Source organism: Pristiophorus japonicus, chromosome 7, assembly GCF_044704955.1.
Source record: "Pristiophorus japonicus isolate sPriJap1 chromosome 7, sPriJap1.hap1, whole genome shotgun sequence".
Lineage (NCBI taxonomy): Eukaryota > Metazoa > Chordata > Chondrichthyes > Pristiophoridae > Pristiophorus > Pristiophorus japonicus.
The window spans coordinates 31817647-31833283 of NC_091983.1; the positions used below are offsets into that span (position 1 = coordinate 31817647).

The 15637-nt window shown below is 41.1% G+C and overlaps 1 protein-coding gene across 1 annotated transcript in view; it reads right to left on the minus strand.

Annotated features, from left to right (window-relative positions):
• Positions 1–15637, minus strand: part of lrrc1 (leucine rich repeat containing 1) — a 390137-nt gene that overhangs the window by 277399 nt on the left and 97101 nt on the right. Inside the window, exon 12 of the mRNA XM_070884885.1 lies at positions 11125–11244. Coding sequence (XP_070740986.1) covers positions 11125–11244 — 120 coding nt within the window. The remainder of the gene's footprint in view (positions 1–11124; positions 11245–15637) is intronic.

Sequence of the window (15637 nt, forward strand, 5' to 3'; positions counted from 1 at the left end):
TTCATTCTGGACATCCCAACTGCTGAAAAATGGATAGAAATATAGAAAATAGGTGCAGGAGTAGGCCATTCGACCCTTCACCACCATTCGATAAGATAGAAACATAGAAAATAGGTGCAGGAGTAGGCCATTTGGCCCATCTAGCCTGCAATGAGTTCATGGCTGAACATGCAACTTCAGTACCCCATTCCTGCTTTCTCGCCATACCCCTTGATCCCCCTCGTAGTAAGGACTACATCTAACTCCATTTTGAATAAATTTAGTGAATTTAGATCATGGCTGATCATTCACCTCAGTACCCCTTTCTTGCTTTCTCTCCATACACCTTGTTCCCTTTAGCCGTTAGGGACATATCTAACTCCCTCTTGAATATATCCAATGAACTGGCATCAATAACTCTGTGGTACAGAATTCCACAGGTTAACAACTCTGAGTGAAGAAGTTTCTCCTCGTCTCGGTCCTAAATGGCTTACCCCTTATCCTTAGACTGTGACCCCTGGTTCTGGACTTCCCCAACATTCTTCCTGCATCTAACCTGTCCAGTCCCGTCAGAATTTTGTGTGCTTCTATGAGATCCCCTCTCATCCTTCTAAACTCCAGTGAATACAGGCCCAGTCGATCCAGTCTCTCCTCATGTCAGTCCTGCCATCCTGGGAATTAGTCTGGTGAACCTTCGCTGTACTCCCTCAATAGCAAGAACGTCCTTCCTCAGATTAGGAGACCAAAACTGAACACAATATTCCAGGTGAGGCCTCACCAAAGCCCTGTACAACTGCAGTAAGACTTCCCTGCTCCTATACTCAAATCCCCTAGCGATGAAGGCCAACATATCATTTGCCTTCTTCACTGCCTGCTGTACCTGCATGCCAACTTTCAATGACTGATGTACCATGACACCCAGGTCTCATTTGCACCTCCCCTTTTCCTAATCTACTGCCATTCAGATAATGTTCTGCCTTCGTGTTTTTGCCACCAAAGTGGATAACCTCACATTTATCCACATTATACTGCATCTGCCATGCATTTTCCCACTCACCTAACCTGTCCAAGTCACCCTGCAGCCTCTTAACATCCTCCTCACAGCTCACACTGTCACCCAGCTTAGTGTCATCTACAAACTTGGGAGATAATACACTCAATTTCTTCATCCAAATCATTGACGTATATTGTAAATAGCTGGAGTCCCAGCATTGAGCCCTGCGGCACCCCACAAGTCACTGTCTGCCATTCTGAAAAGGACCCGTTAATCCCGACTCTCTGCTTCCTGTCTGCAAGCCATTTCTCTATCCATGTCAGTACATTACCCCCAGTACCATGTGCTTTAATTTTGCACACCAATATCTTGTGTGGGACCTTGTCAAAAGCCTTTTGAAAGTCCAAAGACACCACATCCACTGGTTCTCCCTTGTCCACTCGACCAGTTACATCCTCAAAAAATTCTAGAAGATTTGTCAAGCATGGTTTCCCTTTCATAAATTTATTCTGACTTGGATCGATCCTGTCGCTGCTTTCCAAATGTGCTGCTATTTCATCTTTAATAATTGATTCCAACATTTTCCCCACTACTGATGTCAGGCTAAACGGTCTATAATTGCCCGTTTTCTCTCTCCCTCCTTTTTTAAAAAGTGGTGTTACATTAGCTATCCTCCAGTCCATAGGAACTGATCCAGAGTCGATAGACTGTTGGAAAATGATCAATGCATCCACTATTTCTAGGGCCACTTCCTTAAGTGCTCTGGGATGGAGACTATCAGGCCCTGGGGCTTTATCAGCCTTCAATCCCATCAATTTCCCCAACACAATTTCCTGCCTAATAAGGATTTCCTTCAGTTCCTCCTTCTCACTAGATCCTTGGTCCCCTAGTATTTCCGGAAGATTATTTGTGACTTCCTTCGTGAAGACAGAACCAAAGTATTTGTTCAACTGGTCTGCCATTTCTTTGTTCCTCATTATAAATGCATCTGAATCTGACTGCAAAGGACCTACGTTTGTCTTCACTAATCTTTTTCTCTTCACATATCTATAGAAGCTTTTGCAGTCAGTTTTTATGTTCTCAGCAAGCTTCCTCTCAGACTCTATTTTCCCCCTCCTAATTAAACACTTTGTCCTCCTCGCTGAATTCTAAATTTCTCCCAGTCCTCAGGTTTGCTGCTTCGTCTGGCCAATTTATATGCCTCTTCCTTGAATTTAACACTATCCTTAATTTCCCTTGTTAGCCACCTTCCCAGTTTTATTTTTACTCCAGAAAGGGATGTACAATTGTTGAAGTTCATCCATGTGATCTTTAAATATTTGCCATTGCCTATCCACCGTCAACCCTAAGTATCATTCGCCAGTCTATTCTAGCCAATTCACGTCTCATACCATCGAAGTTACCTTTCCTTAAGTTCAGGACCCTTGTCTCTGAATTAACTCTGTCACTCCCCATCTTAATGAAGAATTCTACCATATTATGGTCACTCTACCCCAAGGGGTCTCACACAACAAGATTGCTAATTAGTTCTTTCTCATTACACATCACCCAATCTAGGATGGCCAGCCCTCTAGTTGGTTCCTCGACATATTGGTCTGGAAAGCCATCCCTAATACACTCCAGGAAATCCTCCTCTACTGTATTGCTAACCAGTTTGGTTAGCCCAATCTATATGTAGATTAAAGTCGCCCATGATAACTGCTGTACCTTTATTGCATGCATCCCTAATTTCTTGTTTGATGCTGTCCCCAACTTCACTACTACTGTTTGGTGGTCTGTACACAACTCCCACTAGCGTTTTCTGCCCTTTGGTATTCCGTAGCTGCACCCATACAGATACCACATCATCCAAGCTAATGTCCTTCCTTACTATTGCGTTAATTTCCTCTTTAACCAGCAGCGCTACACTACCTCCTTTTCCTTTCTGTCCATCCTTCCTGAATTTTGAATTCCCCTGGATGTTGAGTTCCCAGCCTTGGTCACCCTGGAGCCATGTCTCCGTGATGCCAATTATATCATATTCGTTAATTGCTGCCAGCGCAGTTAATTCGTCCACCTGATTACGAATACTCCTCGCATTAAGGCACAGAGCCTTCAGGCTTGTCTTTTTAAACACACTTTGCCCCTTTAGAATCTTGCTGCAATGTGGCCATTTTTGATTTTTGCCTTGGGTTTCTTTGCCCTCCATTTTTACTTTTCTTCTTTCTATCTTTTGCTTCTGCCCCCATTCTACTTCCCTCCATCTCCCTGCATAGGTTCCCATCCCCCTGCCATATTAGTTTAACCCCTCCCCAACAGCACTAGCAAACACTCCCCGAGGACATTGGTTCCAGTCCTGCCCAGGTGCAGACCATCCGGTTTGTACTGGTCCCACCTCCCCCAGAACTGGTTCCAACATCCCAGGAATTTGAATCCCTCCCTTCTGCACCACTCCTCAAGCCACATATTCATCTAAGCTATCCTGCAATTCCTACTCTGACTAGCATGTGGCACTGGTAGCAATCCTAAGATTACTACCTTTGAGGTCCTACTTTTAAAATTTAACTCCGAGCTCCCTAAATTCAGCTTGTAGGACCTCATCCCGTTTTTTTACCTATATTGTTGGTACCTATATGCACCACGACAACTAGCTGTTCACCCTCCCCCTCCAAAATGTCCTGCAGCCGCTCCGAGACATCCTTGACCCTTGCACCAGGGAGGCAACATACCATCCTGGAGTCTCTATTGCGGCCGCAGAAACGTCTATCTATTCGCCTTAGAATAGAATACCCTATCACTACAAGCTCTCCCACTTTTGTTCCTGCCCATTAGAATCTTCCAAATGAGTAACAGGTTATGAAAAGAGACGATTCACTCTACTCAAATGCTGCCCATCACCATGTGATTGTCCCTCCACACCAGGAGGATGAGATCACCTCCAGTTGGGTTATACTTTGAAGTGTAAGGAGATGGAGCACAGTCAAGGATTACTGCAAGATATCCTGACCAATGGAGAGCAGTGGATTTGGACAGTCAAGGGCACCATCTTTCCAGGAAGCATTCAGTAGCCTCTGTCTCATCCTTTATCTCTCATGCACCAACATATTTCTGGACTGAAGAGAAGAATGTTCCAGTAAGGTTAAAATTAAGATGCTGAGCTGACTCACTAAGTCCACAAATGACTAATTTACTTTTATTTGCGTATTCCCTTCCCGAAAGGAGAAGAGGGGCTAAAAGGAGAAAACCCTCCACAGTTGGGTGTGAAATAACTTTGGAGGCTGCTTGTATACATTCACTTGTGCTTTTATGGCAAATGTGCTTGTTGAGATTGGAAGCAATTTGAACAGATGAGACCTGGAGCAATTTAAAGGTGGGCTGATCAGGAGTGCTGGTAAACAAGAGAGGTTCTGAGCACCAGTCAGAGGGGAGTAATCCAATAGTTTCTAGTTACTCCAGATTGACTGGTAAATGCGAGATCTCAGCTCCCCCGCCAGGGAGGTAGGGAAGGATACACTGGCCCTGACCAGAAGAAACCTGCACCATCGAAAAGGTTTTGAAACTTCACTTCATCTTGGTACACCAGAGTCCTATTAGGAAAACCAAAACAAATTTGATAACTGAAGTGACATAATTTGAACAATTGTCATAACCACTGGCAACAACAAATTCAGCCTCTTCTACCTCTTGGCTGTATAACAGCTGTTGAATTATGACTGGCGCTTAATTGTCACTTAACCCCGATAACAGATTAATCTGTGTGTAAACACATCTCATTAATAAAAGGTAGCTGTTTAAAAAGTCTCGTATAAGACCATGCCACCCCCTCCCACCCCAGCAGGCATGAGAAAACATGTCTATTTAACAGGCTATATGGTCGAATGAAAGGTTAAACACCCAAATCATCAGTTCTGTTATTAGAACCAGAAAGTTGGACAAGTTCCTAGTGTATGATGGATGCTTGAATATATACAACAACTTCTATTTATATAGTAAAACCTCCAAAGGCACTTCACAGCAGCATTGTCATATATATTGAATAGAACTGTCTGATCAAAATGCAGCAAACTGTTGAAACCATCTACCCAGTACTCGGGTGCAGATAAAAACGGAAAACCGAGATATAGGATTGCACTGGCAGCAAGAAAATACCAAACAAGAAAATATCTGTAGAAGGCATTGGTTTGAGCTATGTAGAGTACTGTCTACATTATCTGACACTATACTGTAAGGAAGAATATAATTATTCAAGAGTGCAGAATTGGACAATAAAAATGATATCTGATTATTAGGAGATTACAATGAAATGACCGAAGTTTTTGAGATCGTGACAGGAATTGATAAATTCCACGCTAACAAAGATCTCAAAAACTAAGGAAGCAATTAGGAGGCAAATACAAATTCAGGTCAAACTGTCACAAAGGGCAATGGACATAGTTATGAAGGAGAGGCTACTGAAGCAAACAGCACAAGTAGGTTTAAGATCCAAGTAGATGTGTTTCTGAAGAAAGAAGGTACTGGGGGATAATGAGAGAAGGGAATAAGTGTGGCTGAAATCAACCAATAACAGGCTGTTTTTTTTGACCGCGGTGACATTTTTATATACCAGAAATCCTGGAGAGTACTAGTCACTTAACACCGAGTTACTTTTCACAATGGGAGGGAAAAGGAGTGGGAAAACAGCATGACACCATTGATTTCCTCTTGTTTCACCTGGCATTAACAACTTGTTTTTATACAGTGCCTTTAATGTAGTAAAAATGTCCCAAGGCCCTTCACAGAAGCATTATCAAACAAAATTTGATGCTAAGCCACATAGACATTAGGATAGTTGACCAAAAGAGGTAGGTTCAACGAGTGACTTAAAAGGAGGCGACAGGTAGAGAAGTGGAAGTTTTAAGGAGGGAATTCCAAAGCATAGGGCCGAGGCAACAGAAAGCACAGGCACCAACAGTGGAACGGTGAAAATCGAGCATGTGCAAAAGGCCAGAATTGGAGGAGGACAGAGATCTCAAAGGGTTGTAGGACTGGAAGAGGTTGTAGAGATAGGAAGGGGCAAGGCCATGTAGGGAATTGAAAACACGGATTATAATTTTATAAATCGAGACTTTGCCAGATCGGGAGCCAATGTAGGTCAGCAGGTTTTGGACAAGTTTAAAGAGCAGGTTGGGAGACCGGCCCTGGAGAGCATTGGAATAGTGGAGTCTAGAAGTAACAAAGGCATGTATGAAGGTTTCAGCAGCAGATGAGCTGATGTCAGGGCGGTATATAGGTGATGTAACAGAAGTGGAAGTAGACGGTCTTAGCGATGGAGAGGATATGGGGTCAGAAGCTCAACTTAGGATCAAATAGGACGGCAAATTTGTGAACGGTCTGGTTTAGCCTCAAACAATGGCCAGGGAGAGGAATGGACTTGATGGATCAGGAATGGAGTTTGTGGTGGGGAGCGAAGATAATGGCTTTGGTCTTCCCAATATTTAGTTGGAGGAAATTTCTGCTCATCCAATAATGGAAGGCAAAGAGGAACTACAAAATTAAATCAAATATAAAAATTCAGTAAAATATTCCAGTCACATGAATGACAAAATGAAAATCAGGATAGGTCTATGGCCACTAAAGGTTGTACAAGATAAAGTCACAGGTAATGACAGCGAAATGGCAGAAATATTGAATGTTTACTTTGCTTCAGTATTTCCCAGGGAGACCAGCATGACATTAGAAGAGATCAAAAAAAGCTCTCAAAACATTTTAGACAGACAGGGGGCAGATAATGGATAAACTAGTCAAACTTAGAAAGGATAATACCCTGTTCCAGATAGATTGTATCCTTGCATCTTAAACAAAGTTAGACGCACTATACATATATACAAATTCATCAGAAAAGGAAATAGTGCCAGAGGACTAGTGGACAGCTAATGTTATTCTTATATTTAAAAGGGGAGATAAGAACAAGTGTAGGGAACTATAGACGAAGTTAGCGTAATGTCGGTGGTAGGAAAGATAATGGAATCTTTACTCAAAAATGTAATAGAGAGATCTGGAAAAAGAAACTATAATAAAAAGTAGTCAGCATGGATTTCAAAAGAGTCAACTTATTAAATTCTCTGAAGTAACAAAGTAGACAAGGGAAATGCAGAAGATGTAATATACTTGGATTTTCAAAAAGCCTTCGATAAAGGTAGACTCATGGCTCCGGTCAGAGAATGTGGAGGTGGGGGCAAGTAGCAGACTGGATAACGAGCTGGGTATAAAACAAAATGTGGGGGTGAAAGGTAGTTTCTCAGACTTGCAGAAGACGTGAAGTGATGTTCCACAGGGATCAGTGTTGGGACCACTGTAAGTCATCATTTACATAAGATTTGAACTCAAGAATCAGAAGTACTATTTCAAAATTTACGGACAAGAGAGTGAATAGTTAATATTGTGAAAGACTGACAAAATACAGGATGATGCCAATAAGCTTGCAGAACGGATGTTTAAGTGGCAAATGGATTTAAATATAGATAAGTGTGAGGCGAAGCATTTTAGTAAGAGGAATAAGGAGGCCACATACTCCTTGGAAAATAAGAGTAAATGGGATAGAGGAGTAAAAGGGATCCAAGGGTACACGTTCATAAATCATTAAAAGTAGCAATGTAGGATAATAAGCACTACGGTTCATTTCTAGGAGGAGTAGATTTGAAAAGGAGAGAAGTTATGTTAAACTTGTACAGAACCTTGGTTAGATCACACGTGGAGCACTGTGCACAGTTCTGGTCTCCATGTTACAACAAAGATATAGAGGCACTCGAGAGGTGTTTAAAAAAGGATTTACAAGGATGATACCAGAGAGAGGTCTAGAGAAGACAAAGCTGAGGGGTAATCTAAAAGAGATCTATAAAATTAGTTTGATACGGTAGTCGTAGAGAAGACGTTTCGATGTCTGGGGAGTAAAAATCTCGGGGTCATAAATATAAAGATAATCAAATAAGCAATTCAGGAGTAACTTTTTTCACACGGAAAGTAGTTAGAATGTCGAACTTGCTATTACAAGGAGTTGTTAGGTGAATAGCATCGATACAGTTAAGGGGACGCACGATAAGTACATGGAGGGAGAAAGGTACAGAAGGATATGCTGATAGGGTTCGATGATGTCGGGTAGGAGGAGGCTCCTGTGGTGCATAAACACTGGCATTGACCAGTTGGGCCGAATGGCCTGTTTCTGTGCTATAATTTATATGTAATTCTATCTAACTTCCAGCTTGAACTGACTGAGATAATGAACCCTGAAAATATCAAGGATTCAAGAGCATACTGTAAATCTTAACAGCGAAGTGGCATTAACCACAAGAATCTGTTCAGAACCATGAGTGTCAGTTTAAGCAAAGTTTCAAGGTGAAAGGGTTATGACCAAGATAGCAAAGCTTTCGAAATGCATGCCAAAATCTTTGCCTTTGCCCAGTAGACACTGAGGCAGATGTTCTAGTGCCACACAATACAAGAGACCCATCAGCAACTTCCAATAATTAGATTTTAGGGTGCAAGCTGAAGGAAGTCTGCTGGTTTCAAAGTATGTTTAATGATTTGTCCCTAGCCATAGAATAAAGAAGCCACCTTGGCATGCATCAGTACCCAAATACAATGAGCACTTGTGCAGACAAACAGTTCTTTAACGGAGTACCTGAGCTGCATTTTAGACTTGAACTACAGATCCAATTTTAAAAGACGGATTCTTAGCATGTGGAGAATCCTTGAATGAATTAGGCCAAACTTCAGAATATATATATTTTGAAGCCTGGGATGCATGGGAGCACTTTCCTTTTGAAAAAATAAGATAAAATGCTCTAGGCAGAGGATTTACACCGAAACATCTTGAATCAAGACTAAAGCTTCACAAGGTAGAAGGTGTGGGTGACATATTCATGCTGAAACTTATAGCTTATCGCTGCCAATCACGGGAAGGGGCAAGAGCTGATGACAAGACTGTAAGCAGGCTTGCATTCAAAATATAGGATATGGGAAAGTATTAGATTTCCTGCACAATGTCAGAACATAAAACCCAACATAGGAACAAATTGCACCATCATTTGCCCATTAATGAAAGACTAGAGTAAAACCATGGTCATGTAACTCAGTTTCGCAAAAACCTGCTTTGAAGAAGTTAGCAAGACTGCAAGCAAGGGAGTAAATTGATGTCAACAACAGGACTTAATAAATACCAATTAACTTAACAAAAGGCATAAATTATGCCGTTGAAATATATAATTACAATATATACAACACACAGAACATTTATGAATTCAACTGAAGATTTGGGGCAAAACTACCAAAAGAAAAAGAAATATCCTTCAAATAAAAACCTGTAGTTGCTGAAAAGCTTCAGCACTGGAGGGAAAAAAACCAGCAAACCTGATCAATGTGTTAACTGCAAAGGATAAATAAAAGTCTAAAGCAGCAAACTCCCAGTAGGTAGACATACTGCTCACCGTGCGTAGACAACACAACACCGGAGGTAAATATTTCAAAGCACACATAATGGCATGACGACTTATTAAAATTAATTTTGAAACATTTGCTTTCATCATAGATTCTTACAAAAGTTAATCATGTTTATCAGCCAAAACATTTTTTTTTTAAATGTATCTAATGTTATCAAACAAGCAGATCAATGAATCTATATAAACCCACCTCTACAGTTTCCAGACACAGGACCACAGCTTAGAAAAGAGTCATCAATTTAATTACCTAAACGAAAGTGTTCGGGATACATTCTGAACAGATAGCCTGGCGTGACCACAAACCCGTAACAATCTATGTTAGGACAATGTTCACAAACCGTTCGACAGTTTACCTCACTGGAGGTCACATGATAAGATAACAGCCTTCCTCACCCCTGGTATCAATTCGATATTTCCCAGCGCCAGCAGAAAATAAATTGAACTGGAAAATGGCCTGTTTGTTTGAAGGACTATTGCCAAATTTTATTCATTAGTGGTTAAGTTTGGCCAGCACAAAGCCTTCATTTATTGTGAAACAAACCATAACATTTCTTGTGCAGGATGTGAGCAATGAACAAAAATCAAGACTGGGCCCCAGGTTTCACACATTATAAAACTGTTCGCAACTGTGCAGCAGTTGACAAATTCCAGTCAAAAGAAAATGCAATGCTAAGAGCAGGAACATGATGGAAGGGGTTACCCTGATTAGAATGAACCCTTTCAAGCGTTAGTCACATAATATTTGTTTGGTGCAAATTCCATTTATTCAGCAGGGCATGGTTTAATAGTTACAACAAACCTGCAAATTTTGACGTGTACACCTCTGGTGTGGTGTATTTCTGTACCCACTCCCCCCCGCCCCTGGAAAAAAACCACAGTACCGAACCTCTACAAAATCATTCCAAGGAGAAAAGAGCTTTGTGCTATTAGTACATCACATCAAAAATTTGACTTACAACATGGAGAGGGGAGGGTGGGGAAGGAGGAGCAGTGAGTAGTTCAACAGTTTGAAGACAGACTGTGGATGATTTAGGAAACTAAGAATTGATTTCTACAGCTATTAAAAATGTATAGGATAGCTCTTGATGAAATTCAAAACTCGCATTACCTTCTATTATTAAACTTGCTATACAAAATTTTAAAATTTACACAATCCAAGCTGCCAAACCGTATAAAAGTATCAAATTTCACATAAAACTGTACAATTATTTTTCAGCAGGTCCAAATACCTGGGCATACAACCCCCAAAAATATACTTTAAAAAAAATGCATTCACCCTGTGTATAACAAAATTATATGCAAGAATTTCTAATTCTATACAGTAGTGCATCTACCTAAATATATACGTATATATACATATGCATATACATACATACACACACACATATATATATATATATATAAAAAATGAATAGTTCTTTTAAAAAAAAAAATGACATGATAAAATGTGCAGAATATTTTTGGGCAGATCGGTGCAATCACTGGCGGAAACAAGGCACTTTCTTCCAGGTTGCAGTTACTATAAACCTTGCTGACATGAAGAAACAAAATCAGGTGGGATTGGTGTACACAAACAGACTGGAACAGTTCCAGGGATGGGTTAACGTTAATGTTTACACAGTCAGGGAGACACACGAGGTGAGAGTCTGAGGCAAAACTCTATACTGAAGTGGTCACTCTTTGAATGGCATTATTGACCTCATTTTTGTTGGAGTCCAATCCTTTAGCAGCATTCAGGTCATTCCTCACATTCTCTGCTGTCTTTTTCAAGGTCTTCAGTTCCCCTGGATGTGGAGTGGCTCTCCTCAGAAGTGTACCCTAGACATAAAATGAAAGTAAGTAAAAAGCAGTTGCCAAGGCTACTACCTACAATATCTCATTTGTGGCACTGGAAGTAACCCAACTGTTTCAACCAAAAACAAACAAAATGCAATGTGTTCACCAGAGGTAGCAGTTTTCTTTTAATTTTATTATATTTCAGAGGGTGCAGAGGCAGTTCTGTTTAAGTAGTTCGAAGTACTGTCAAGTTGATAATTTTCTGAGGTGCAGATAAAGTCTAAATCCTATTGACCCTATAATTCTGTGGGTTATTTCAAATTAAATGGTAACATTTTTAAAGTTATTATTTAGACATTGGGCAATAACCAAAATATCTCAAATTCTCCACACTTGGGACTTAAAAGGACATGGAATGAAGAATGGCCTGAGGGGTGTTGCCTGGGATCTTCCTCCCTCAGACTATAGAAAAGGCTGACAAGCTGTAGAGATACAGTATAAATGTGTGCCGGAAATAGTCAGGCAGATGAGGAAGGGTAGGGGAGTAAATGAAGCTCCCACGGCAAGATGACCACATTTCAAAACATATTGCTACTTTTTTTAAATGCGTGACAGTCAAATGAATAAGATGGATGCGATTTACAGGCATTTTTGGAAAGGGATCAGATACCTGCATGCATAAATGTGCCTGTTCTCAATTTTTCATAAGAGATTAGTGGAACAACAGTAAGGATAGGATATTTGTTGACTCGCTGTACATTCGAGCCCCAGACTGTTAAAACCAATTAATTTGCCTCATATAGCCCCGTAAAGCCGAGTGAATCATATTTAAGTGGGAAATAGCTAAACACAAAGAAAAGAATTGAGGGTAAGAGCAGGGAAATAGGATTAGAATAAACTGCTCCTATGAGGAGGCAATCTGCCACCCAGCTTGAAAGACCTCCCAATGCTGCTTTACAAGATACAACAAAAATTTAATAAAATCATTTTAACATTGCACAAGCTCAGTGCATCTTGAACAACTGCAAAGAGCAGTCAATATTTAGAATGTGCACTTGAGACAGGAAAGAAAAAACTACCAAACTATATTAGCTAACTAATGTATGAGTCACTGTGTCTAGCCATCAAAGCTTGTCGCACAGCAGATTACTTGTATGGAAGGAAGCCAAACAGTGCTTTATTTGGAAAAAAACACAATGGCCCCAGATTTTGCGGTTGGGATAATGGTGAGGCTATCAGCGCTCACCGTTATTATGGAGTAAATCGAACAGCAACTTCACAGTCCGCACATGTGCGGTTAAACGTGGATATCTGAAAGTTGCTGTCTGATTTGCCCTTCTCCTCCACATGCTGTGCTCCACCGGTACCTCGATGAGAGAAACGATATTAAAATGCATGCAAGGGTGTGAAGTTGCTGTACTTGCCCACGAGTTACACACTAAATACACCAAAAAAAGTTAGGGCTCGTGCATTCAGGTGTAAGTGAATTTTTTTTAAATGGAGTGATAAATCTTAATTACTTCCAATCTCTCTGGCCCTGAAAATTAAGTATTACTAGTGTGGAATCTCAATCCTTCCGAATTTAATTAATTATTGTTGGAGTTTAAAAAAATTAAAATCATTTAAATATTTTTTTTAATGTTTTACTTTTTCTTTGTCTCTTCTCTCTCTCTCTTTATTTTGCTTTCTGTACATGATTTTACATTGCATTAAACATTCTAATTTATACTTCCAGGTTTGAATTAGGGTGAGGATTCTTCAATCCAATTGGTTGAAGAGACATGCTGTTTGCTTGTCCTGCTCATACATGCCACAGATGCATTGTGGAGGGCACGTGCTGAAAAGGATCATTGGTACCGTAATTTTTGCCGCTCAAAAGTCCACGAAAATTCTGTGGACAGCTGTAAGTACAATGAACAGTGAGCACCAATTCTTCCCTGATCACTGCAAAATATGGGTCAATATAGCAGGAGACCCACTTATTCTGCTTCATAGCAAATACACAGCATCGCAGAGATCCAGGTAATTTATACCACTAGATTGCAGCTTTGTTTGTCAGTTGCTATTTGGCAACTTAATAACATGATTCACAGATTTCAGAATATTCTCTTTTATATAGATAGTATTAAGGATGTTGAAACAATGGGGCCAAAATTCAGGTGGGCCAGAAAGCTGGTGCACCTATGGGTTTTGGAGTGGTACTTATTGCTGGAATCCCTGGACTTTTAATTTTTTTCAAAGTCCTACAGGAAACGGATCATAATGGGGGTCTTGGACTCAAAGCCTGGCTGACAATGGGTGGGGTTGGGCATTCCGCCGCTATCAATCAACGTGGTGATGTCACAGCGTGTGCGTCACCATGCTCTCTCCCCTCCATTAAAGGGGAGAGATTCGAGCACATTTTAAACTTTGGCCACTGGCCCATCAGGGAGCATTTCAGCTGGGCTTGCAACCTGACACCCAAGAGGTGGTGCCGGGCTGCCAAACCCAGGGACAGTATTTTGCCGGCCGGCAAAAAATCTTTCATTGCGGCTGCGGCAGGGTGCCCTCCCCTTTAAGGGTGGCCGTGCTGCTGGGCCGCACTCACTCTGCAGAGTGTGCACTGGCAGAAAAACCTGCCGGGGGCACCACACGGCGGGGGATCGACGGATCAAGCTGAAAATGGATAGTTAAGTATTTATTTTATTTTAAATTGGCGGTGCATCTACTTGGGTGAGATGGGGTCCAGGCCGAAAAATCCCTGACCTGAATGTAGGTCGGGTCGGCCAGTTGACCCCAAAACGGCAGCCATTCGATTTTTAGGAAAGGGCGCCGCAAATGGGCATTAACAGGTCTCTCTGAGACCCTGAATTTCGGCCCTAACAAGTCTTAAGGAAACAGTTGTTCTGGTCACTGATTACAAGTTTATATGGTTTACAAAGCAGGTTCTACCGCAGTAAGTAAGGAATCACTTCTGCATGGAATTTGTAGGATTTAAAGATTTTGGACAAAAGGGAGAATATTTTATGAATAACACAAACTAAAACATTTTTAAAACTTTAACTGACTTGCACGCAATGCTCACTGAATGCAAGACAACATGAGAGACTGGAAAGAAGCCTTTTATAGAATTGGTATCTTTGACATCTAAACTCTGCTCAGACATTAGGCATCTGCTTTTCCAGTCGATAAGCATAGGCTTATTAAAGTGGTTAGGTTTTGACGTAGGTGGATATCGGGTATATCTAAATTTAAACAAGTAGACATTGGTTTTGGTTTTTGAACACCATGTCTGAATTGATTCATTTGATTTTGTGGGTTATAATAAAGAATAACGAAAACAGGTTTACTGGAGTTACAAAATAATGGCACAGGGCAGATTAGCCAGCAATTTTCTCCACCCTGCTTGCTGGTGGTGTTGGCGACAGGGAGGAAGAATGAGAAGCATCTCTTATCCAGAGCAATTCTCTTTCACAACCAAGTCAAAGCAAGAAAATCAAAATGTGAAAAATGTGTAGATGTAAATCTACAGTTCTCAGTGAGTTGGTACACCAGCATATTCATTCTTTTTCTTTGTTTTACTCCCCATCCAAATAATTTTATGCTGCTATTAAGTTTCACAAAAACTTACATGCTTCACAGGTCATAGACTCCATTAGGTTTGATGGGACCTGCAGGTACATATATTGAGAGTCTTATACATATCTGGCAGGGTTACAACCTTTCCTACTATTCTGTAGTGGGGAGGAGCAAATGAATGAGGGGGTCTTGGCCGCAATGGTGGCTAGAATCTCTTCATTCAAAGGTTGATGCAAGTCTTTCGGCTGTGGTGGCTCAAGCTGCAAGCTGTTTTTCTAGCTCCGGATGTCGTCTGTGCATTACTTGCTCTACTTGTCCTGAGGTTTTATTTTGTCCACTTTTGTTTGGTTGGGTGGGGGGGGGGGGGGTGGGGGGGAGGAGTTGGTTTGGGCTGCACCAAAGTGACGTGATGCACTTTCTTGCTGCGAGTGAGTGAGTGCTGGGGTGAACTTGCACATGGTAGCGGTTCCTTGTTCTACTGGCAGTAAGCCAAGTAGATATGGGGTCAGATATAGTGGTTTATAACATTGATCATGGCTAAAGTTGCCTCCAAAAGCTCCAGTCAAAATGGCAGGAGCCAGGAGAAGGACCAGAATGTGCCCTGAAGTGCACGTCACAGATCTGACATCGCTCATTTGATTGTGTGGGGCAAGGTTTGAGCAGTTAGGAATTTAGCACCATTCCTCTTTCAACCTACTGCTGATAGAGATAGTGACAGCCAGCTTCCATATTTCCCTCCTTTTGCTCCAATGAGAGCGAGTGACCCAAGCCATAATCCTCAGTTGAGAATTTGCTTCCCGTCTTATTTAATGGCATAGACAACAATATTGAGCAAAGGCAATTTTTGCAGGGTGTGTTCAATATTGCGCGTGGCCAG